Raw genomic sequence first — 23,556 nt, 5'->3', positions numbered from 1 at the left:
CCAATCAGGGATCGTGTTCTTTATTAATTTCACACTTGGTTCACATTTAGCCCTACAAGGGGAGAAGCAGAGGGTGCGATGGAATATCTGAACTTGACATTTCAATCCTGAATGTTTAGCCAGCAAGGAAAGGATTTATTTAAATTTTGCTTCTCCAATGAAATGCCTCTGTATAACTAACATATGCTAATAAAAATATAAAAAATATAATAAAATAAATACTGCTTCACATTCTTTTCATGGTCCACTTGCTGCTCATAGCAGGGCTGATAGTATTCTTCACATTTTTATGAAATGATCAGTGGGATAAAAATATAAAAGGAAAGAAAATTTAACTCAGTGTTTGCATTGTTCTTATGCTGCATCTGTAATGACCTAGATAGGGCTGTACAGTGACATCTGCAAGCAGGACGAGGAAGTCTTAGAATTATTGAAATGCCAGACAGAGAACAAACTCACAAAAGGAGTGCACAAAATCCCTGTAGTATAGTTCCATAAATATCTGTACAGTGAACCAAAAACTGGGCAGGCAGAGGCAGGGTGTAAGCTTTCCATCACTGTAACAAAATACCCGAGATATAATCAATTTATAAAGAGGAAAGGTTTGTTTTATCTTATGGAGTCCTGATTGGCTATGGGCCTGTGGAGACCCAGAACATCACAGTGGGATGCATTTGGCAGACATGTATTCACCTCATGGCACCAGGAAGCAAAGAGAGGGGAAGAATCCAGAATTCCAATATCCTCTTCAAGGGTACAGCCCCAGTAACCATTATGCTCCACCTCCTAAAGGTTCCACCACCTTTAGGGAAGGGGACCAAGCCTTTAACACATACACCTTTGGAGGACATTCAAAATCTGAAGTATCACAGGCGGGAGGAGGTGTGTTTGTTACATGGCAGGCAAATAAAATGCATTTTAGAGACGGGAAACTCCAACCACACTGGAGGCCCTGGACTTAGAGGCCAGACCTGATGAGAAAAGAATGCTACCATCCCAGTGTCCAGAGTGTTCTGAGAGGTGGCCTATTGAATCTGCTGCTGATGTCAACAGAATGCTGGGGTGACCTTCAATGATGTCAGAGAAAGGCCTCAAAGATCTGGAGAAAATGAGAATCAGTGGGAAATCCAAGGGCTAAGGCTGTAGGCCAGTAGTAGAGTGCTTGCTGAGATTTGTGGGGAGGGGAGGGAAAGGGAGGAGGAGGAGGAAGAACTTTACCATAAGGGCTAGAGGTGTGCCTAGCAAGTGTGAAACCCTGAGCTCAAACCCCAGTACTGCTAATTATTTTTTTAACTTGTCCAATCCCACATAACTCTGTGTGCTGGTTGTCTCCTACATCTTTCATTTCCTGGGCTCTCTGGCCATCGGTGGTGGGCTGGTAGCATTGCCGTCTGAGCTGTGGCTCACCTTTGTACCACACCATCCTTTGTGACACTGCCATCCTATGGAGATGGAGTCTGCAGCCCTTTAGAGTCACAGCTTCAAGGATGGCATTCAATTTGTACCTTCAATGTCACTGCAACAACTTAGTTCTCTTGCCAAGTACCAGATCCCAGGATTGTCCAGGTCCAATGGGGATATCAATGCTAAGTTTTTGAAAGGCTAGATCTGCTGTGAAGATATTCTGTCTGACTTTGAAGGAACTTGCTCTAATGTCTGATGACTGCAAAGTTAGAAGGAAGCATATAGCACAGCGTCTCCAACACTTACAATTCTGTGTGTCAGGAGTATCATTAATTGCCTCAAATTGGCTCCCAGAAAAGGAGGCAGGAAACAGAAACCAAAAACAATACCAAAGAAAAGACCTTTTTACAACTGGAAAATATTCTGAGAAAACAGACATATTCATGTAGGATTAAAAAGTGTTGAAAAGAAAAAAAGTCAATCCTTGCAAAGCAGGTATGACCAGACAGCCCCTACAAAGGGATAGTCTGCAAATCCCAACCTATTCACAAGGGAAAGCCAGTAAACCCCTATCATCTACCTTCTTCCTCCCTCTGCTCTGAGTCCACAGACCCAACCAGCATGTGCAAGGAGGGTGGTAGTGAACTTGGGGACGGAGATTTGCTTCCAGAGCAGCTGGTCATGTCTCACTCAAGTAAGCCTGGCTTCTGCCTCAGAGAAGCCCACCAGTGTGCATGAGATGCAGAAGCTTGGGAAAAACTCAAACACCACCATGGAGAAATACCAGTGGTCTCTAGAAGGTGCTTATTCCTTACAACTCTCTGGGCTTTTTGATACAAGGGGAAGAGGTAGAACTTCCAGCGTGTCTGATAAGGAATCGGGGTGTTCACTGTAATTGAGGTCTGGGAAGAGATTGCTGTTGTCTGTGGGCTGCCCTTTCCCCACCAATCCACATACCTCTGTCTTTCTGGGAGATGTCTGTACACCTTCCTTCTAGACGTCACCTTCACATTGAGCCTCTCAGGGAGTGACCAGCTAGCCACTGCCCAGCACAGCACTGGAGTTTCATCTCCCATTTCATAGTGAGTTCAGTTTTCAGGATAGGATTGGGTTTGGATGAAAAAGAAGTTTCTATCATTATCAAGTATGTATTCACATCCTAGAACCTTCAATGACTGAGGAGTTAGACAAAATAAGAGTTTACCACAATTTAGGGTAAAGAAATAATCTGTACTTATCCCTACTCCTTTCCCAATGTACCCACAATCTGTTATATACCTAAAAGCACCCTTGTGCTATCTACGCTTGCATATAGTAAGAAAAAGTGTTGAGTAGTATGACTTTGCAAGTATTATTAATAGGCTTGTCAATGTAGTGTTTACCATGTTCAAATCCCAAAGCCTCCAGCATTAAGTTTGGGAAACACTGGCATATTGGAGATAGATGACATGCAGTATTAACCACTGGCACCCTAGAGACACACACACACACACACACCCCTTGAATGCTGCAGAATTAGAAACCACCCAGATCCTCTGCTGGAAATTTAAGTGACTGTCAGTTGCAATGCTGAGATGTCCCTGAGCACAGATGGGTATGTTTGCAAATATGATCAGAAAATAAGGAATAAGGCTTCTTCCTTACTTCTGACTGCTCTGTTGATCCAAGACCCTGGTATGTAATTCCTGTTCATGGGTTAACCTCCCACTCTACTGAAACCGTATAATACACTGTGGAATTATGAGCCGGAAATAACATTGCTATGTATAGACAACATGGCTGGTCAATAAGATATGCTGAATTTTATGAAACTGATTTAATCCTAATTCTTAAACCCAAAAGTTTGTGCTCTAGTCAAGGAAAAACTGATGGATCATTCTTTTTATAATACTGGAGTTTAAAAGCTAATACCAAACATGTCATATCATCTGTAGGATAAAGCACAAGCAGAGACTCAAATTAGAAAATTTGGTGATGTGAATTTGATACTTGGTTAAACAGCCACAGACCAAAGGAAGCCTTTCGTCTAGTTCAACAGCCAGGAGCCAGGGTTTCAGCTTGTCCTCTGCTGCCCTCTTTCAGGCTAGGTCCTGCAACACATTGTAACAACAGTCTCAAACTTCCCATCCATGACCTTCTCATACTTTGTGACCTTCCTCAAATCAGATCTTCTTTCCTTCAAAGGTGACAATTGAAGAGTGGTCTATCCACACTATTTACACTGTCCAACAAGACAGAAAGCAAACAAGAGGTCTGGAAAGAGGAGCTGAGAATATCATCAGTCCACATTCTCAGTTAGAGGACAAACTTTGAAATGCAAAAAGAGCCAACCTGAGTTCCCAGCTCAATCTCAAGATGTAAATGGTAATAAAAACAGGAGCACGCATATCAAAACAGCAACTTAAACTGTTCTGGAAAAGCTGGCCTCAGTGCATGAGCAAACATGCATGAGCAAACAGAACTAGAAATTATTGGTATGGATTCTCAGAACACCACCATACCCATTTGGGGGTGTACGTGTGGTCTCTTACCCTAGAGCTATGCCATATTCCTGACACATTCACATTAGGTTGGGGCCTAAAATGAGAAAAATAATTCATCTTTAACAATGTTAATAGCAAGCAGACAGTAACTCCATTACACAGCAATGATGCCCCCTCAGAAGTCTGCGCTACCTGCTGAATCTACCAAACAGCTACCCAACAGCCTACAGCCTTCTCTGCCAACTTGAGCTTGTCTTGTTGGACAGTGTAAACCATGTGGATAGACCACCTTCAAAGGAAAGAAGAAAGCAGATACTGCCACCTGTGCAACAGTTCCTGACTTCAAAGCAGATCTACCCCGTCTTGAAAGTGACATAGCAGGCTGTGCTCAGAATTACGTTTGGATATTATTAAAAATGGTCCTTTCTCTGAATGAGGAAAAAAAGCCACTCACTATCATCACATCTACTTTAACCATTTGTGCATAATCACACCTGTAATGGGAGTGACTTACAGGTCAAAAGCCTTCAATTCACTGCAAAAATGATGCTCTGCCATTTCTTTCATTATTCAGAATCACTCATGTGCTCAGACCTTCTTTTTCCTTTTGGTAGTAGTACTGGGGTTTGAACTTAGGGTCTCACTCATGCTTGCTAGGCAAGTCCTCTACCACTTGAGCCACTCCCCAGTCCAACCCAGCCTGATACATTGGATTTATAACTAAGAGTAGAAAAAAGCAAGTTCTATAGCATCTATTCCATTCAAAAGAATGGAAACCATTCATCCAAACATATATACATATATAGAGAGAGAGAGGAGAGAGACAGGCTCCAACTCACTAATCCAAACTCTAGTCAGCCTGAAGAATTAGAGCTTAAGATGTAAATTGCTGGGCCACGCAGTGACTGAAAATTTTTGGTGGAGACTGGATCCAGGGCCTGGAATGAATACACCCAGCACGGTCTCCACCACTAAGCCACACTCCCAGCTCCAAGAGCATGTATTTTTACTAAGTTTCCAGGTGTGGGTGCTGCTGTTCATGCTAGAGAACGTCTACCCCATGTGGAAACACTGTTGAATGACTCTTCAATTATTCCACAGCTGCGGTGGGGTGGTGTGCGCCTGTACACTCAGCTATTTGGGAGGCTGAGCCAAAAGGATCACTTGACTCCAGTTCAAGGCCACCTATCTTAACAACATAGCTAAGACCTGGTCTCTTTAAAAAAAGAAAAAATTACCTGACGTCATGTTAATCTGACAGCAATGTCTGCTACATAGCGTCGAGGTTTCCTTTTTCTTTGGCAAAATATTCTAAAGCAGGGCTTTTCAAATTTACTGTGCGTATGAATCACCTCTGAGGATCTTGCTACAATACTAATTCAGCAGATCTGGCCCAAGCCAAGCCTATGTTACTACCACGTGCCCAGGTGTTCAGAGCATGTCACTCACTGTAGGATTACTAGGATTTGAATTTTTTTCAAAAAAAAAGTGCAACCTCTGCTGAGTGATGCCTGAGCCGTAAGCAGAAAAGGTGGTTTTAGGTCAGAAGTGAGCATAGTGGGAACAATGCCACCTAACTGCTTCTGCTGTCGTCTCACCAGCAACCTCTGCCTGCTGCCTAAACCTCGGCTGCACAAATCAGTCAGCGGCTGCTGGTGAAACAGAAGCAGTTAGGTGGCAGCTTCCACTGTGTTCACTTCTGTCCTAAAACCACCTTTTCTGCTTGCTTATGGTCCAGGCATCAGTATTTGAGATCCAGACACGCTGAAAGATTAGGATGTACATCCTGGTCACACATGCTGCGCCTGCCCGGGAATGGTGATGCACCCTACAATGCCAGTTCCTCAGGAGGCAGAAATCAATTAACTCAGTGAGACCCCATCTCAATGAGACGGATGTGGGGCAGGCTCCTGTAATCTCAGCAAAGTGAGAAACACAGGTAAAAGGATAAAGGTCTAAAGCTAGCCCTAGACAAAAAAGCAAGGCCTTATCTGAAAAATAGTCTAAAGCAAAAATGTTTGGAGGAGTGGCCCAATGGTAGAGTGTATGCCTAGCGAGTTCAGGGTTCTGAGTGCAAATCCCAAGTCAGGCACCAGTGGCTCTGGCCTGTAATCCTAGCTACTTAGAGGGCAGAGATCAGGATTGCAGTTCAAAGCCAGTCCGGGGATGTGAGGGCGATCTGGCTGTGACATCTGTCACCCCATTGATCGCCAGGGTTGATCCGGCTGATCTGGCTGGCTAGGCGGGTGTCCCCTTCCTCCCTCACCGCTCCACGTGCGTCCCTCCCGAAGCTGCGCGCTCGGTCGAAGACCATCCCTGATAGAGGAGGACCGTTCTTGACCATTCTTCCGGCAAGGATATCCGAGTAGCTGCGCTCCCCTGCTAGAACCTCCAAACAAGCTCTCAAAGCCAGTCCAGGCAAATAGTTCGAGAGACACTATCTCAAAACTACCCATCACAAAAAGAGCTGGTGGAGTGGCTTAAGGCATAGGCCGTGAGTTTTGAGTATCACAAAAAAACAAGCAAAATAACCTGCTCCTTCCTTTCAAGTGGTAATGAACACCTGTGCTTTGCAGCTAAAATAAGTGCATCAATTTGTACCCAATCGACCCTCTTCACACTTTTGCAAATCCTACAGCTCTAGTGTACCTACTCAATTGATCACTCCATAGAAACAGAAATACTGAACAGGTTTAAGGGCAGCAGACTCTCAGCATTGGGAGTTACAAATGTTCTTAAAATGTTACACGTGGGCCTGTCTACTTCCAAGACATGCAGAGCGCTAAAGGAAAAAAATAAGCATAACTATGTTTAAAATACAGTAAGCACGAAACACTACTTACTATCCAGGATTCTGAGAAAAGTTATTTGGAACACATCAACAAGCTGGTAGGTTGTTTTCTGTCAAATACTAACGCACGCTGACCAGTTTCTTACTTTTTGCTATCATTTACCACATCTACCTAGAGACTCTGGAATCCTGCAAGATCAGCATTTAGGTACCCATAAATACAACCATGCTAAAATAAGGACCGATTAGTTCAGAATTCCTATGTAAATTAGAATTTTAACACATAATAAATACTTGTAAGCACTTCTATAAATTTAAGCACTTTTGAGACAGCATTGTGCATATGTAGTCAGGTTGGCCTTGAACTCTTGATGCTCTTGCCTGAGCATCCCCAATGCTGAGATTACAGGCATATGCCATGATTGGTGAATTAACCAACACTTTAAAGTCCCTAAATTTTTAAAAAATATTATTGGATAACTTTCCTTTCTCTCTTCTGTCAGGTTTTAACATTAACACTTAAAATAACAATGACACCTAAGGTAATGACCACATTACCTTCCCAACGATGATACATATCATCTTACCATGAAGTAAATGAAATGTTCTAACAGGTTCTGTGACTCTGCATCACCTATGTAAACACAGGCCCTCGGTCAGGACTGCTTTAGGCACCATTTTACCAGTTTGGGGTGTGGGTTTCCATTCTGAGTGTATCTTCACCATCAATTCCTCTTTTAAGACGGATGGACAGTTACAGTTCAACCTTTGCTTAACTAGCGTAATAAAAATGTCTTTCATTCTACACAAATATGCAATAGTGATATACAAATTCAGCCCGGGACACAAATATCTCTAGCACTGAAGATCCTGCAATGCTACACTGGGGTATCGACTTCCTGGCTTTGTACTCAAGCTTCTCCTTTATGCCCTTTCTTCATTTCAATCTTGGAGCTCTCAGAGCTGACACTATACTTGACTCAGCTTGCATCTCCACTGTACACTCCTCCCAATTTATCTTCCTTTTAGGAACTCAGGTTTGTGACCTCTGTGAAGTTTTTTCAGCCTCACATTTTGAAAAATATTTTTCTCCAAAACAAGGTTGCAGCTTTTTAAAAAATTTTTTGCAGTACTGGGGCTTGAACTCAGGGCCTACACCTTGAGTCACTCCACCAGCCCTTTTTTTTGGTTATGTTTCTGAGATAGGGTCTCACGAACTATTTGCCCGGGCTGGCTTCAAAACGTGATCCACCTGATCTTTGCCTCCTCAGTAGCTAAGATTACAGGCATGAGCCACCGATGCCCACCTACAGCTCTCATTTAAGAATCCAAACTTAACTTTGATAGAAGTCCACTTGTGGCTGGGCGGGGCATGGGATGAATTCAAATTACAACTAACTTGCCATAAAAGAATTTTGCTTGACATTAATGGCAGCAATTTCCACATCTCAGAAAACCCTGCGGTATTAGTAATACTATCGGAATCAGAATTTTCAATTACATGTGAGCAGATGAAAAATGGTTAGAAATTTCAGAGGAAGAAATCTAAGTAAAGGGAAAGAGATCATGTCCTAAGGAAAAGTAAAAAATTAAATGGGGAAAAAATTAAAGAAATGGACAGAAAAGACCACTTTAAGGGTTATAAAAGTTATATTTATTCACGATGCTACATTTATCTCATTCCCTTAGAAAAATGGAGAACTGTTTATGTACCCAATTAGCACATATAAAACTTTATACAAATTATGTGTAGCACATAAAGGCCTCTGGTACAGCTAAGATCCTGACACTACAGCTTGGGAATTCCTGCTTCAGGGTCTCCAGTTATCAAGTCTGTTCCATAGAAAATAAAAACTAGAATTATACTCAGTCTTGCTTGCTAACACTTAGAAATTATTTTAAAATATAATAAAATAAAATTTTCATTTACTCTAAAAACTCAAAAATACTATAAACTGGGAGGAAATACATTCTCTTACCAATTGTAACAGTATGACAAATTCACACCTTATTTTGGCAGGGTCTTTGAAAATTAAAAAACAACAACAAAAAAAAATCACCTTAGGTCTGACATTATCTTTCTAAATTGTGGCTGCTTCAGAATGTCATTTGTCAAAATATTTACCAAATACTTAAAAAAAATAATAATATTCCTTTTACAAAATGGTTAACACCTTAAGGAACCAGAAAATACTAAATGTCTTTGGCTATACAACTAAAAGGCCATTCGTCCAACAGAACAGGGCATATTCACTTCAGAACCAACTACAGAAACAGAAAGCATAACAGAAATATGCATAGAAATTATATTTTGTTGTGCCTTTTCCCCCATTCTGTAATAAGGGGAATGCAATTTACATAATCATTCCAGATGAGACTCAATACCACTACAAAGAAAATACCCAAAATTTCTGCAAAGGCAAAGTGAATTAAAACAATTACACAACTAAGTGAAGACTGAAGGGACAAATGTTATTTGCAATTTTTTTTACTTGTTTGCTTGTTTTTAAGCCATACAAGTGTAGAAATCATAGCTGATAAACAAAGTCACAAACTTCACAAATGGAACGATAATAGAAAAATAAATCAAATGAAACATTTATTAATAAATGAAGCCTATTTTATTACTTTAAGTGTTAATGATAAAAAAATTTCAGCACAGCTGTTGCATTTAAAAAAGTGAAACTACATACTATGTTTCTAGCTCAGAAAACAGATGAACCTGATGTCTTTGAATGACATAACAATTGAGCATTGTACAGTACATCTTATGAAGACCCGTAAATTAAAGAACTACTGGTTTAAAGTTAGTGATTATGAAACAAATATGCATTCATAGCTTCAGCTTCTTTTTTCTTCCTCGGCCATCAGGTGCTCCATCCATCTTACGTTTCTGTGTCTACAAACAAACACAAGAATTACTTCTCATGACAAGACTAATACAAACATAAAATATATTCAGACTTGTTATACACTTTAATAGTAACTGCTAATAGCAATAAGTACAACAAATACAAATTTTTCCCCTAGGTTACAAAATAAATTTTTCAAAACAAATCTCTAATTAATTTTACTATTATTAAATAGTTTTCTGCTTAAAATGCTTGCCTTCACATTCTAAGACAAAAATGGGATAGTAAATCAAAGCTTAAAAAGTAATCCTACAGGTTGTAAAGCCACTGTTTTCCAAATATACCTTGAGAACACACAAAAAAAGAGTAGGAACATTAGGAAAAAATAATCCTAAAATTATTGCTTGAATTCCCAGTGTACATACACTCTTGCTATTTACAGGATACAGGTCTCCAAAATGGCACAATTCCCAATGGATGATGATTTTCCCTATACAGTGCAACCTTTTAAGGGACTCAATTGTATGTTTACAAAACAAAAACAAAAAAACCCTAACACACCAATGACAGTCAGCAATGTCCAAGCACATAAGAAGAAAAAATGAAATTTACAGAACCTGAAAATGTTTACATATTCAAATACTTACGGAAGGCTTTGGTCCTCGTTTCTTTTTCTCTGCCTTTTCCTTTTCTTCTAGTTCCATGTTTTCTCTTTCAATCAAGGTAATTAAGGTATTACACCTCCTCTGGAGCTCCTGCATTATAAATACATGGTAAATTTGCACCTGCCATCTGTATGTCAGGATTTCAATGTCTAATTAATGCAACATTAGTATGTTGTACTAATAAAGTCATACGTATAACCCCAATAGACTAAATAAAAACAAGCAAAAGCTTATTTTCATACACAATCCATGCTCTAAGGAAAAACCACACATGCACACACATACACACAAGAACTTGAGATTTCTGCTTCATTCTTCAAAGACCTACTAGTATAAAGGCTGAAGATAATATTTTCCCTTAAAAGCATTAACACTAGAATTATAGTAGTAAAACACTGTATTTTGGTAGTAGAAATACAACAATTCCAATTTTAGAAAAATAGTCATGGAAGTCTCTGATGAGTTCTAACTCTCCTCTCTAGCAATCTACATGCCTTCAGACAGGATTTAAAGTGTATTGTAGGAGCAGAAGGTAACACTGAAGGAAAAGTCCTTCTGAATCATTGTTGGTGGGCAGCTGCATTCCCTACAGAGCAAAAGAGGTTTTATTTTGTTCTTATAGTCACAAACAACCACAATAAAATAATTCTAAATATGCTATAGAAAACACCATTCAAGGCTTAGAAATATTTGCAATGATACATAGAAATAGAATGTAATAAACAACGTCCAAGAGTGTTTCCCTTAACAGGTTTACTGCAGCATACAATACCAGCAACGTTTACTGATGTGCTATGGTGTGGGCAGGGGCTGTGCCTCATTTCCAGTCACAAAGGGACACATATATACATACATACATACACACACATACTATATATATAATATATATGAATCTATATTTAATCTAATTACATATTTATACAGTGCTTTTTACCTTCAGAATAGCTCCATGTTTGATAATATACTTCAAATACAATGAGAAATCTAACTATCAAGATATTTAAGATTTGCTGATCCAAACCTAAAACTAGGTATTTTTTAAATATGCTGGAAGTTTTAAAGTTTGAAGGAACTGAAATAAATAAAGAGGGAAAGAAGCAACCAATCAAAGATAAGCTTTTCTCAATTCTCATTTTATAGTGTTAGAAATGGAGCTCCTCAGTCAGAAACCGCCACACTTCGGAGATAAAACAAAAATCTAGCAGTAAATCTGTACAAAAAGCAAGTGTCTTACTACATTCAGCCTTTTAAAAGCAACCCAGATTCAGCAGTCTGGTGCACAGATGTCTGAATGCAGAGCACTTTTCTCTAGAGATACCTATTTGCAGAACCAAAAAAGTCATTATCATATTCAGAAGTTGAAACTGATGAGATTTCTTTCTGCTCAGAAACTGAAAAAAATTAATATAAAAAACTAATCATATTAATAACAAAAGCAGGACTATAAAATAGGTACAGTGTGGGGGTTACTTGGGGAGGGGAAAGGGTGAGTGGAAAAGGTAAGGGAATATGGTTGATGGACTTCATATACATATACAAAATAGAATGATGAAACCTCTTGCAGTTGTTTTTAAGGTGGGCAAGGAGGGAGTTGGTGGTGCGAATATAACCAATGTACAATGTAAGGTTACTCAGAATTGTCACAGGAATCCCCCCTACAACAACTATATCCTAAAAATGAGAAGAAAAAAAAAAAACTAGTCCTACTACACATTGCAATGTTAAAAAGCATATGACATTAAAGGACGGAACCAACGAACTTTTAAGTTACTTATACAGTAAGTTTTCAAGGTGTGGACATGAATAATTTTCTAAGAAAATGACCCAATCTCTGAAATCAGCAAAAATCTACTTAAAAAGATTTTCTTAAAAGTTAAAATTAAAGAATGTATTTATTCTGAACTCTGCTATATTATAAAAAAAAAAACCCTTGAACACTCACCATTGCAGTTCTGGACTTAAGAAACCAATCAAATCTGAACTGAGGGGAGTTGCGAATACACTGCCGCAATTCATCATAAACATTTTCCTTGTCAAATCCAAGTTTGTGAAGCATACAAATAAGAAAACGATCCTCTTCTTCAGTATAGTTTTTTCCTTTGTTAGTACCATATGATATTCTCAGCTGATGAAAAGGTGCTTTGTACCGTCCAATCTATAAAAGTCAGAGTCACATAAAATACAATTTCTATATAACCCACGTCAAACTCAGCTTTATAATTAAATTAGCTATATTATATTAAAAGAATTTTCTATTCAGAGAACCTCAACTGTACTTTGTCCTATAAGATCTTTTTATATTTTTATTATAATGTAGTAAAGAGAAATACAAACTCAGACATTGTCCTTTTAGGAAGCCAGCCCCAGTGCCCTTCACCCAGATGTCACGCTAGTCCTCAGATAAATTATGTTCACAGGATAATAATGTTTGATTTTTCTTTGAAGAAATATGTTAAAATTTTAAAGCCTCATTTCTTTTCCTTTAAAGTAATTACTTAATCAAATTCACAGATACTAACTACCATTATTTATTAATACACACAGTACCAAAAAAAGGAACCCTATACACTGTTGGTGAGAATGCAAACGAGTACAACCATTACTGCCATCAAAATTTCTTAATTTCCTCAAGAAATTAAAACAGAACTGCCATGTGACCCGGCTACTCCACTCCTGGGTATGGATCTGAAGGAATTTAAATTAACATACAAGAGAGACACCTGCACACCCAAGTCTATAACAGCACTTTTCACAATAGCCAAGCTATGGAATAAGTCTAGGTACACAACTGATGGCTGGATAAAGAAAAGGTGGATAATACTACTACTCAATGGAGTGTTCCTCAGCCATAAAGAAAATGTGGTACATGTATTTCTTTGCAGGAAAATGGGTGGAACTGGAGATCATCATGTTACGTGAGATAAGCCACACTCAAGAGAGACAAATATCACCTGTTTTTGCTTATGTGGAATGTAGACCTAAAAAATTTGACATTATTGTAAAAGGGGGTTATTTGACAGGTGGAGGCTTCCCCTGGAAGCCTGGAGGGCTTGAATATGACAGGAATATATTATATATAGGTATGAAAACAGCATTAATGAAACCTATTGAAAACTGTTAAAAAAGGTAAGGAGGCAGTGGGGTTAAGAAAGAGTAATGTAAGTGAGGTGAGCTTGATCAAAACATATTATATACATGTATGTAAATAGCACACCAAACTCATAAAATTTATGCTAATAAAAATTTTAAAAAGAAAAAAACATATACAGTACCTTCGTATCAAGGGCTTTTTTGATACTTATTCTTCTTTGAATTCTTGCCTCTCCCCTTTCAATCTGGGCCATGATCTTTTCTATATCCTGAAGCTCATTGCATCTTTCCCAGAACACAGCTGTAGTAAACGGTGGACACATGGAATGAATGGAGGAAGAGGAAAAATAAAAATATGTGTATTTACTTGCTAAGGATTAAGAAACATTTCCATTTATCCTACGTTTAGTATTAGAAAGTAAACAAGTCTCTTATAATTTCTCAGCTTCCTTAACTGTGAGAAGGCAGGAAACTGGGAGACTTATCTTCCAACTCTTAAATCTGCCATTTTAAAGTTCTAAGTAGACTCACCACAGCATAACTACAGATTCATCCTGATAATACAACTGACTTCAGAAAAGATAAGCGCACTAATACTTGAGAACTACTAATGGAGGGAAATGAGATTAAAACTTAATGCACAATTATTCAGGGACCTATTCTGACTTTCGTGGCTACAGCAAGCTAGAGTTAAAAAAAAAAAAAATCAAGTCTGTCTTATTTTAGGGAAGGGGTCATTTTCTAGTTTGTTTTAAAAAGCATAAAATAAGCTCCAAGTTGTGGCAAAATTAGCTGACCAGAGCAGGCACCGGTGGTTCACACCTGTAATCCTGGCTATTAAGGAGGCAAAGATCAGGAGGATGTGGATTAAAAACCAGCCCAGGCAAATAGTTCTCAAGACCCTAGCTTGAAAAAAACCCTTCACAAAACAGGGCTGGCAGAATGGCTCAAGTGGCAAAGCACCTGCCTAGCAAGCGTGAGGCCCTGAGTTCAAACACTAGCACCTCAAAAAAAAAAATGTAACTAATCAAAACATTGGGTTTTTTTTCCTGTGGAACTGAGGTTTGAACTCACAGCTTTGCACATGCAAACCAGGCGCTTTACTACTTGAGCCACACCCTCAGTCCTCAAAACATTAATTTGTAGTAAGAAAACAGGGAGCTTCCAACAATTAAAACTCTGAAAGCCTAACAACATATGTGTGTGTGTGTGTGTGTGTGTGTGTGTGTGTGTGTGTGTGTGTGTGTGTGTGTGTTAAAACAGTAAAAGCTTACCTGAGTATTCAATGACTTCTTCTGGAGTTTTTCCTTCTACCTCTCTTGCTATATTTTCAATATCATCACGACCCCACTTCTCATTAGCTTTGATAAACTGGTTAAAATCTCTCTTATTCCAATTAGTAAATCCCTGCACAGCAATAAACATATTTATAATCACATTAAACTTGGAAACAATGCTATTGTACTTTACCTGTGTGCCTGTTGTTTCTGTACAGACAACTCCAACTGCTACAAGTTTACCTTTCTTAAGCTCTTTATAGAGGGGTTAACTTCACGTACATGGATAATCACTTTCTCACATTATATATTATATATATTATTTCTCACATTATATATTACTAAGACACCCAAAGAATTAATTCTAATGGGCAAGAATAAGAGTACTGCAAGAAAAGGTGACTTTCTTACATTTAACATTCAAGAATTACTGAGTTGCCAAAAACAGTGAATAACATAAGCAGAAGAGCAATGATGACCAACTGAGAAAATGGAAGGGAAACAAAGCTGGTGAAAGGCCGGATTCTCAAGGACCTTGAATTTACCCCCAAAGGATGTTTAAAAAGTCCAAGCAGACATTTGTAATTGGGAAGATAACTTGGCAGCAATGGGGAAGATACACGAGAAAAATGGAATTACTGAAAACAAGGTGTTCAAAAGAACATCCCCTCTACCAAGCGTAAATCTATAATCTTCTCAACTACATCAACAAGTGTAACAATCAAAATGCAGCATTTATTCATGTTTTACCATCTTCAATTATCCTTTTTCTCCTTCACAGTGCTGGGGATCAAACTTAGCGCCTGCTAAGCGAGCACTCTAGCACCGAGCTACACCCTCAACACCGTAACTGTTCTATCCAGAAGTAGAAGCTTGTACTTTGTGTTTGTCTGCCCCAAGCACACTCTGTCACATTAGCTGCATTGACTGGAGGCTGCACCTGTGTCAGAAGCTTCTCTTTCTCCTCTAACTCTTCATCATTAAGAGGCTCTGCTTCATCAATTTTAAGCTGCTCTTCTTTCTGTGCCTGTGCTGCATTAGGTAAGTCAGGACTTCGAGGAACCTGAAAGATATGTTCATGTGATCAACCAGTAACTCTTAAAGTGCATGTGATGGGTATTTCCTAAATTCAATCCAACCACAAAAGACACACTGGTATTCCATATGTAGTACGTTTTAAAAAGACTAGTCATGAATTTTTTTCTTTTTAATCCAAGTCAAAAGTTCATATACTAGACATCTACAACTGGAATAGAGCAAGTACAATTCTTTTCCACTAGGCTCAAATGAGTTACAAGTACTATAATTAGTGTCTATACTCCTCATGGTTTCAAACAGGAGAGAACATGAAGTGGAGAATCTCCGTTACCTTGTAGCCAATAGTTTTTCTGTAATACAGAATCTCTTTCTCCAGTAATTCAAACAAACGAGGAGGGAAGAACTGAAAGTCCTGAACATTGGGCTGTTTGGGAGGTCGAGGAGCCTAAGGAAAAACAGTAGCATTGCTCATTTAAAAGAAAATCCAGCCCCTACCAGTCATTTCATAAGCATAACTTTCAATAAAACTGAACTGACATTAGTCAAATTCAAAATTATTTTTAAAAATTTGAAGAACCAAAAACCGAAGGGGGTGCTCTATAAGAAATCATAAAAAACGTAATTTGCATTTCTAAGGTTTTTAGACATCAACTCACCTTGGGTGCTTTAGGCTCACTGACACGAAGAGCTTCCCTGAAATATGCATCGACAGCATAGTTGGCCTTTCTTTCTCGTTTGGGTGGTTCAATCCACTCTGTGAATGCAATCTAGTATGTGGAAAACAATTCAAGTCACCAATATTTAGTACACATGTAACAAACCATCACTAAGAGTGACAGCTATAGGCGGGTGTAGTGGCTTACACCTGTAATCCCAGCTACTCAGAGATCGGAAGGATCACGGTTCCAAGCCAACCTGGACAAAAAATTAGAGACCTCCATCTCAACAAAAAGAAAATGCTAGGGGTGGTGGCATGTGTCTGTCATCCTAGTCACTTGACAAGCATGGAGGTCCAGGCCACCCTAGGCAAAGACACAAGACCCTACCAGAAAAATAACTAAAGCAAAAAAAGGGCTAGAGGATAAGGGAAGCATGTGTGGCTCAAGTGGTAGAGCACCCGCCTAGCAAGAGCCTGAATTCAAATCTAGTACCACAAAAAAGCAGAAAAGGAGTGATGTTGAAAGGATTTTGACAAAATCCTGGACGGTAGTAACAGCAGTCTCTGTGGTATTTTGTTCAATACTGTGTCTAGTCCACAGCGTAAGTATTTCTTATAAAATGGATAATTCTGTCTGGTAAGGGAAACACTACAGAATAAATGCTACAGCCCAAATTAGGAGAAAAATGTAGACAGTTAACCTAGAAAAGCTTGTGAGGACAGGCATGTCTCAATGGTAATAAGGAAAATGAGAGGTAGAATTTTTTTCTTTTCTCCAGGCTTTTTCCAATTTCTGTGTTATCTATGAAATTAAGAAAATTGTTCCTTCTAATTTTTTCCAAACAGTTGTTTTTAAAAGCACAATCACCTTGTGCCTTTTTTCTTGCCATTTTCATTTTCAAATATTCCAAACTATATTCACTTCATGTAAGACAACTTACCATAATAATACAATAATCACTGCATAAACGTTAAAAACATTTCAGAGCTTACCAACTTAAAAAAAAATTACATTTTAAATAATGAAAAAATTTAGATGTGACTGAACAAAAATGACTGAGACAAAAATCCCAAGGCATTACAAACTAACATAAGATTTCAAGTTTTCAGTAAAATAAAGCTTTCCTGTAACCAAAACCTCATTCGGACATACCTTTTGTTTTTCTCTGTAGTCTTCTCCTTCAAAGTTATAAACGCTGGACTCCGTGTCCATTGTGAAATTTCTCAGTGAGCTTTCACCCATCTTGGAGAGCTTCTCATTCATTTCTGCAGTCTGGGGAAAAAGGAAACACCTTACTGGATTGAGAACAAAAAACCCCCCAGAGACTTGTAGTCAAAACAAATCAAGACTTTACAGTATATAAAAACTTACTTTTACTGAAATAAGATTATCTATAATTCACACAAGTATTTTCCCCGAACAGTTCTGGTCTAAGCCATTTCACATTGAAAAGCATTATTAGTTAGTCTGCACCTTACCTTCTTTGCACCTCTTTCCAAAATACCATCAATATCCTCATCTGTGATTTCACTTTCCTTGGAGGCAAATACATGTGTGGCTCCATGTCGGATCATTTGAAGCATTTCATCTTTTCCAATTTTGTTTAGATTCTGATCTACGAGCCTCCCTGAAAGAAGATTATGTTGAATGTTATTAACCAAAACAGACTATATTTTACTAGTGTTAGATGTGATACTTTATAATTTTACTTCAAGCATCAATCATTTGCTTACTGTTAATTCACATGCAACCATTATCACTTTACATTAAATTTAATGCCCAATTTTCAGCTGGATAAGCTTTGAAATATTTCTAAAGCTTACATATTCTGTAATGTCACCTACTATGTATTGGCTAACGAAATATTTCCTTTTGTGAGGTAAATGTAGTACTTGGGATGTTTGGAAATAATTACAGGAAACTCAAATTTCAACATTAAGTGAGCATTATAAACACAGAACTTATTTTTGATGAGCAGAAAGATGTTATAGATACTCAGCTTCTTCTTAGAAAAGTGAGTTTTAAAAAAACCACTGCTCTGTCAACTGAAGTAGCATCACTTTCTGAAAACATACTGATCTGAAAAACTGAAAACTGATGAAAATGTATTTTGAGCACAGAAGAAATTCAACACTAACAAATTAACGAAGGTCAATTGGTAGGAAATGTGGCCAATCCTGTAACTTGTGTCTTCTAAAATACACACATCAAAATTATGCCATACTTAAAAGCTGTTCTAGAATCAATTCAAAGTAAAATCCCATTCACTCTCTAGTCCTATTTATAGAATGTTTACTCAGTCTTCATCCCACTAAACTGTAAAATTCCTTCAAAGTAAAAGCCTTGTCCCACTGGGGAGTTGGCTCAACAGGTAGACAAGCTGAGGCCCTGAGTTCAAACGCCAGTGACGCCAAAAAGACAAAAAAAAGAATACTTTGAACCACTCATCACTGTATTCTCAGCATCAAGAACAGTACCTAGCATGTTGGGAGTACTCAGTGAATAGTTGCAAATAAGGAAAAATAAATAAATAAAAGGGAATCAGAGTTTCTGATTCTGACTTTAATTTCCCGAGTATGCCCCAGATTAATCAATAGTACCTATGACTCATAATTAACACTTAATATGTATCATGCTGAATATCATACTTTGTATGCATTATTCCATTTAATCCTTAAAAATCTTAAGCATTAGTTACTTTTATTCCTATTTAATTAGTGTAACAAACTCAGGTAGTGGAAGAGAACTGCTAACTGGCAGAGTCAATATTTTAACCAACTTTCCTAAGCTTAAAGCCATTCTTCTTAACAACAAAACTAAAATTTAGTATCTCTGGAATACAAGCCATCTCTGTTAGGTGCCAACTTGACTCAAAAGATGCTTATAACAAGAATCTCACCCCAAAATAGTAACAGGTTTAATCAATCCAACTTAAATTAAAAGTTCTAAGCCTCACCTTGTTGAATGACTATTGAATCCAGTCTGAGTTTCATCTCAGCACGTTCCACTATTCTTTCTTCTACAGTGTTATCTGTTATAAAGCGGAACACTCTGACAGTCTTTGTTTGTCCAATTCTATGTGCTCGGTCCTAAGTGAATTACCATGTTATTTTGAATACAATTAAAAAGTCAAATAATACACGAATGTATTCACTGAGAAACAAACATAAAATATTCTTTAGTTACAGTTTTTAAAGTATGCAATACCACCCACAGGAAAAATTGATTCCTATTACACTAATATTTCTTAAATTCTTGGTTTCAATTAAATCAATTGGTTGTATCACCAGAGAAACTTTTAAGACGTTATCATAGTTGCTGAATCTGTTAGAAATATTCACGTGAAATGTCTCCAGACATTATAAACAAAACTCTAATTTTTAAATTTGTAAGTGTTGTTCTAAAATCTTGTCTTCTTAGGTTTAAATTCAAAATGTCTTTTTAACCTAGATTACATCTCAATTTCCATTTTTTAGGGAAAGAAGTGACATGACAATAAAATGAACTTCACAAACATTACAAATACAAGTAATCAAGTTAAGCTGAATACTATTTCTTGTTTAGCTTCTGATAAATTCACAAACCATATTCCTAATGACTTACAATTTTCCCTAGCCACCTTTACAAAGAGAAGAGAACAGGATGAAAGAGACCAATGGAAAGATTTTAAGAAGCAGTATCATGGATCAAGTTGTTAGCAGAATCAAACTTCAGAATCTGTATGCTTTACATTAATCCACAGATCATAAATTTTCTCTAATTACCTTTCTGATCTGACCAGGTACTCAGAAAAAAGGGCATGAGTTTGAAGCATTCCATGTGGCAGAGAGGCTAGTTTCCATCAAACTCATTTCCCTTTCCTCCTACAACACAACTATACTCTCATTTACAAATTCTTTCAGTCAATTAAGCTAACTACAGTTCTGGCCCATCAATGTGTAAACTCTTTCAGGTCTGATCCATTAAAAATCTTCTGAGTTACCCTTAACTCCCTTCTCTACCCCTCTTTATGCCATCAGGATATAGAGAATATAGCAGATTCCAGGGTCTTATGACAAGGCAGAGGCCTAAGATGGACATAACCTAACTTAAATAGAAAATACCCTCAATGAATCATTAGAAACCACCAAAGAAAATAAAATTCTAGTAGGTTAACTCATTGACATTTGTAAAATTAGCTTGCCCTAACTAAAACAACTTTTAAGCATAGAATGTATTTATCTGCTATCTCTCACCATAGCCTGAAGATCTACTTGGGGATTCCAATCTGAGTCATATAAAATGACTACATCAGCAGTAGCAAGGTTGATGCCAAGACCACCAGCACGTGTGCTTAACATGAAAACAAACTTTGTGCTGTTTGGTTCATTGTATGCATTGATCGAGTCCTATGGATAGAAAATAAAACAAGTGTCAATTTTTTGTTTTGTTTCCTAAGACAGGGTCAAGTAATCCTACTTACTGCCTACAGCTCCCAACTAGCTGGGACTACAGGTGCATAACACCATTCTCAACTTAGAAAATTACTTTACTTTGATTTTTCTTCTGTCTTCCCTGCCCAGAACTGTACTCACTTGTCTCTCATCATGGGGTGTCTGCCCATCCAACCTGCAGTACTCATAATTTCTCCACATGCAGTAATCTTCCAAAATGTCCAAGACTCTTGTCATCTGACTGAAGATTAGCACTCGTGAACCTGTTCACGAGTTTAAAAGCCTATTATCAGACACTTTAAATGTAGAAAACTTCACATTTTAAGGCTAGACAAAACTAAGACTAAAAATTACCCCTTAATTCCAAGTTACTTATTTGGTCACAAGGGGAAAAAAATGACATTAACTATCTGAATCAGTCATTCCCCATCTCTTTTCTATCATGGCACATATAGGAAACAAATATATTGTACAGTACACCAATGTAAACAAAAGGACTACTGTCTCTGCATCTGTGGTCTGAGAGAATCATTAGCTTGTTACCACACACATTTTTAAAAATAATCTCCCATTGCCCCACAACTCTTTCAAAATGCATCATCTAACACACACCAGACACTCCTAGTCTCCTCCAGTTCTGAAGACATACTCCAACTTGAAGGACCATAAAATGTGCATCCTGTTTTGAAAGGGGCACACATTTTGAAAGGCACACCTACTTTGAAAGGGATATTATGAAAGTCCTTCACAAATATGCCATGATTCAAATGATTTTACTGCCTTTCATTTCTTTAGCCAGCTACATGAGAATTCATATGCTAGAGCATATGAATACAAAGGGATCATTCTGAAAAACTGATTCTAATGTGACCCTGCCTGAGAACCTGAGGCTGACAATCTCACTATCACACACCATACACCCAAATGCTTAAGTATGTTCCCATCTCCACTTTCCTAGTTTAATACAGTCTTTGTCAACATTCCTACCGAGTTCCTGCCACTCCTATCATTTCAATTTCTTTAATTATTTAGCTTTCAAGGAACAAAAAGTCAAAAGTGAAAAGAGAAAGTAAACCCATTTGTTGACAACTCTTACAATACATTCTGACAGTCATTATTGAAGGAGAGTAATATACTAACTAGCACAATTCTCTCTCCTACTAAAATCATACCTACCACACAAATGACAAATTCCGAATGCTAACTGTATACTTAATATTATGGAATCTCTAGCATCTGTAGGTAGGTTGACCTTGAAGAGCTACACCATGAATAATTTATGAACTGCTACAGTGTCTAGGACATGCTTCAAATGGCGAGAGGAAGAAAGTAGGTGTACCACTGATTAAGCAAGTTTTGCACTGGCTGTCATTGCTTAAGCCATCTTCACACTAGATTCTCTACAGTCATGCAAATATACCTATTCACATACAAGCAAAACCATCTTCACGTAAAACATCAACATGATATAAACAGAAGTGTTTTGAACCCATGTAAATGATAATTAAATTTTTTAAGCTACATAAATAAATGAAAAACAATACCATGAATACAAAAGCAGTATCTAAAAAAAGGGATCTGGGAAGTGTGTGTGGACAGGAGGAGCATTTGAGTGCTGGGAAAACATATAAAACAGGAACTTGTCTCCAAATCCAAGGACTGTGGCTGCTCTTACTACTTATCACCTTCTAAGACACTCAAAAAAATTAGGAAAGGGAGAGCTTAGTTGAGATAGCAAAGTTTTATGTTCCATACTTGAATTTTAAACTGTCAGAACAGTCATTTCAAAGTGTTGTGCTCCTTTAACATTAGAATGTTACAGCTTTTCATTGCTTCCCAATTTGATACCTGTAACATACACACCTTGTTCTTTTAATTTAGGGAGCAACTTGTCTAACACCACCATTTTGCCACTGTTGGTAACTAGATGCATATCTGTTGTATAAGGTGGACCAGGTTCAGCTCCATCAAAGAGATATGGATGATTACAGCATTTCCTCAACTGCATCAAGATATTCAATAACCTCATTTTGTCCATCTTCCCTGCTGAGTTTAGTATGTCTATATCCTTCATTAATATCCGTGTATACCTATTGAGAAGAAAAGTATTTTATTAAGAGGGCTCAGGCCAGGAGCTGGTAAACCACGCCTATAATCTTAGCTACTTGGGAGGTTAGTGGCTCCAGGTCTGCCCTGGCAAAAATAGTCTGCAAGATTCCATCTCAATGGAAAAAGGCTGGAGGTGGTGGTGCACATCTGTCATCCCAGTGATGGCAGAAACCTTAAAATAGGAGGATCACAATCCAGGCTGGCTTGGGCAAAAAGTGAGACCCTATCTCCAAATTAATCAGCAAAAAGGGATGGAGGCTTAGCTCAAGCACAGTAGAGTGCTAGCCTACAAAGCACAAAGCCCTGAGTTCAAACCCCAATACTACCAAAAAAGAGGGGGGAGGGGTGGCGGAAATGGAATGTTTCTGGACCAATCCCTGTCAATTTACATACTTAATCCCCTTCCCCACCTCAACCTCCAAATATTTCTAATAGTAACTTATGAAACGCTATCGTAGGAAGAAAGTAGATATAGCATCAACAAGTTTTACAAGACATATGCATGACAAAAAATTGCCTAAGGATGCATTTCTGAGAACTTATTCCATGTTAAGTGAGGTGTGACTATGCCACATACCAGGAAGCTAGTATAGCACTTGGTTAAGAGCCTTAAGATCTGAAAAGGAGGAGGGGAGATGTATTTAAAAATAGCTTGCATGTATCATCATCATCATTTCACAAAAAGTTATTTTATCTGCCTAAAATAAAACCTCAGTTCAGTATGGAGAGCCTTTTAAAGTAAATAAATGCAGCTA

At 37.9% G+C, this 23,556-nt stretch overlaps 1 protein-coding gene across 1 annotated transcript in view; it reads right to left on the bottom strand.

Moving 5' to 3' along the window:
- Positions 1-8,309: 8,309 nt before the first annotated feature.
- Smarca5 (SNF2 related chromatin remodeling ATPase 5) overlaps positions 8,310-23,556 on the bottom strand; it is a 35,443-nt gene continuing 20,196 nt past the window's right edge. The window contains exons 11-24 of the mRNA XM_020174689.2: positions 22,556-22,782; positions 20,834-20,955; positions 20,495-20,647; positions 19,216-19,348; positions 17,738-17,886; positions 17,412-17,531; positions 16,257-16,367; positions 15,932-16,045; positions 15,503-15,625; positions 14,560-14,692; positions 13,468-13,586; positions 12,138-12,350; positions 10,178-10,285; positions 8,310-9,577 (exon numbers count right to left, since the gene is read on the bottom strand). Of these exons, the coding sequence (XP_020030278.2) occupies positions 9,512-9,577; positions 10,178-10,285; positions 12,138-12,350; positions 13,468-13,586; positions 14,560-14,692; positions 15,503-15,625; positions 15,932-16,045; positions 16,257-16,367; positions 17,412-17,531; positions 17,738-17,886; positions 19,216-19,348; positions 20,495-20,647; positions 20,834-20,955; positions 22,556-22,782 (1,891 nt within the window). The 3' untranslated portion in view covers positions 8,310-9,511. The remainder of the gene's footprint in view (positions 9,578-10,177; positions 10,286-12,137; positions 12,351-13,467; positions 13,587-14,559; positions 14,693-15,502; positions 15,626-15,931; positions 16,046-16,256; positions 16,368-17,411; positions 17,532-17,737; positions 17,887-19,215; positions 19,349-20,494; positions 20,648-20,833; positions 20,956-22,555; positions 22,783-23,556) is intronic.

The sequence above is a fragment of the Castor canadensis genome, chromosome 9 (assembly GCF_047511655.1).
Source record: "Castor canadensis chromosome 9, mCasCan1.hap1v2, whole genome shotgun sequence".
NCBI lineage: Eukaryota > Metazoa > Chordata > Mammalia > Rodentia > Castoridae > Castor > Castor canadensis.
This window is presented reverse-complemented; position numbering and strand designations above follow the sequence as displayed.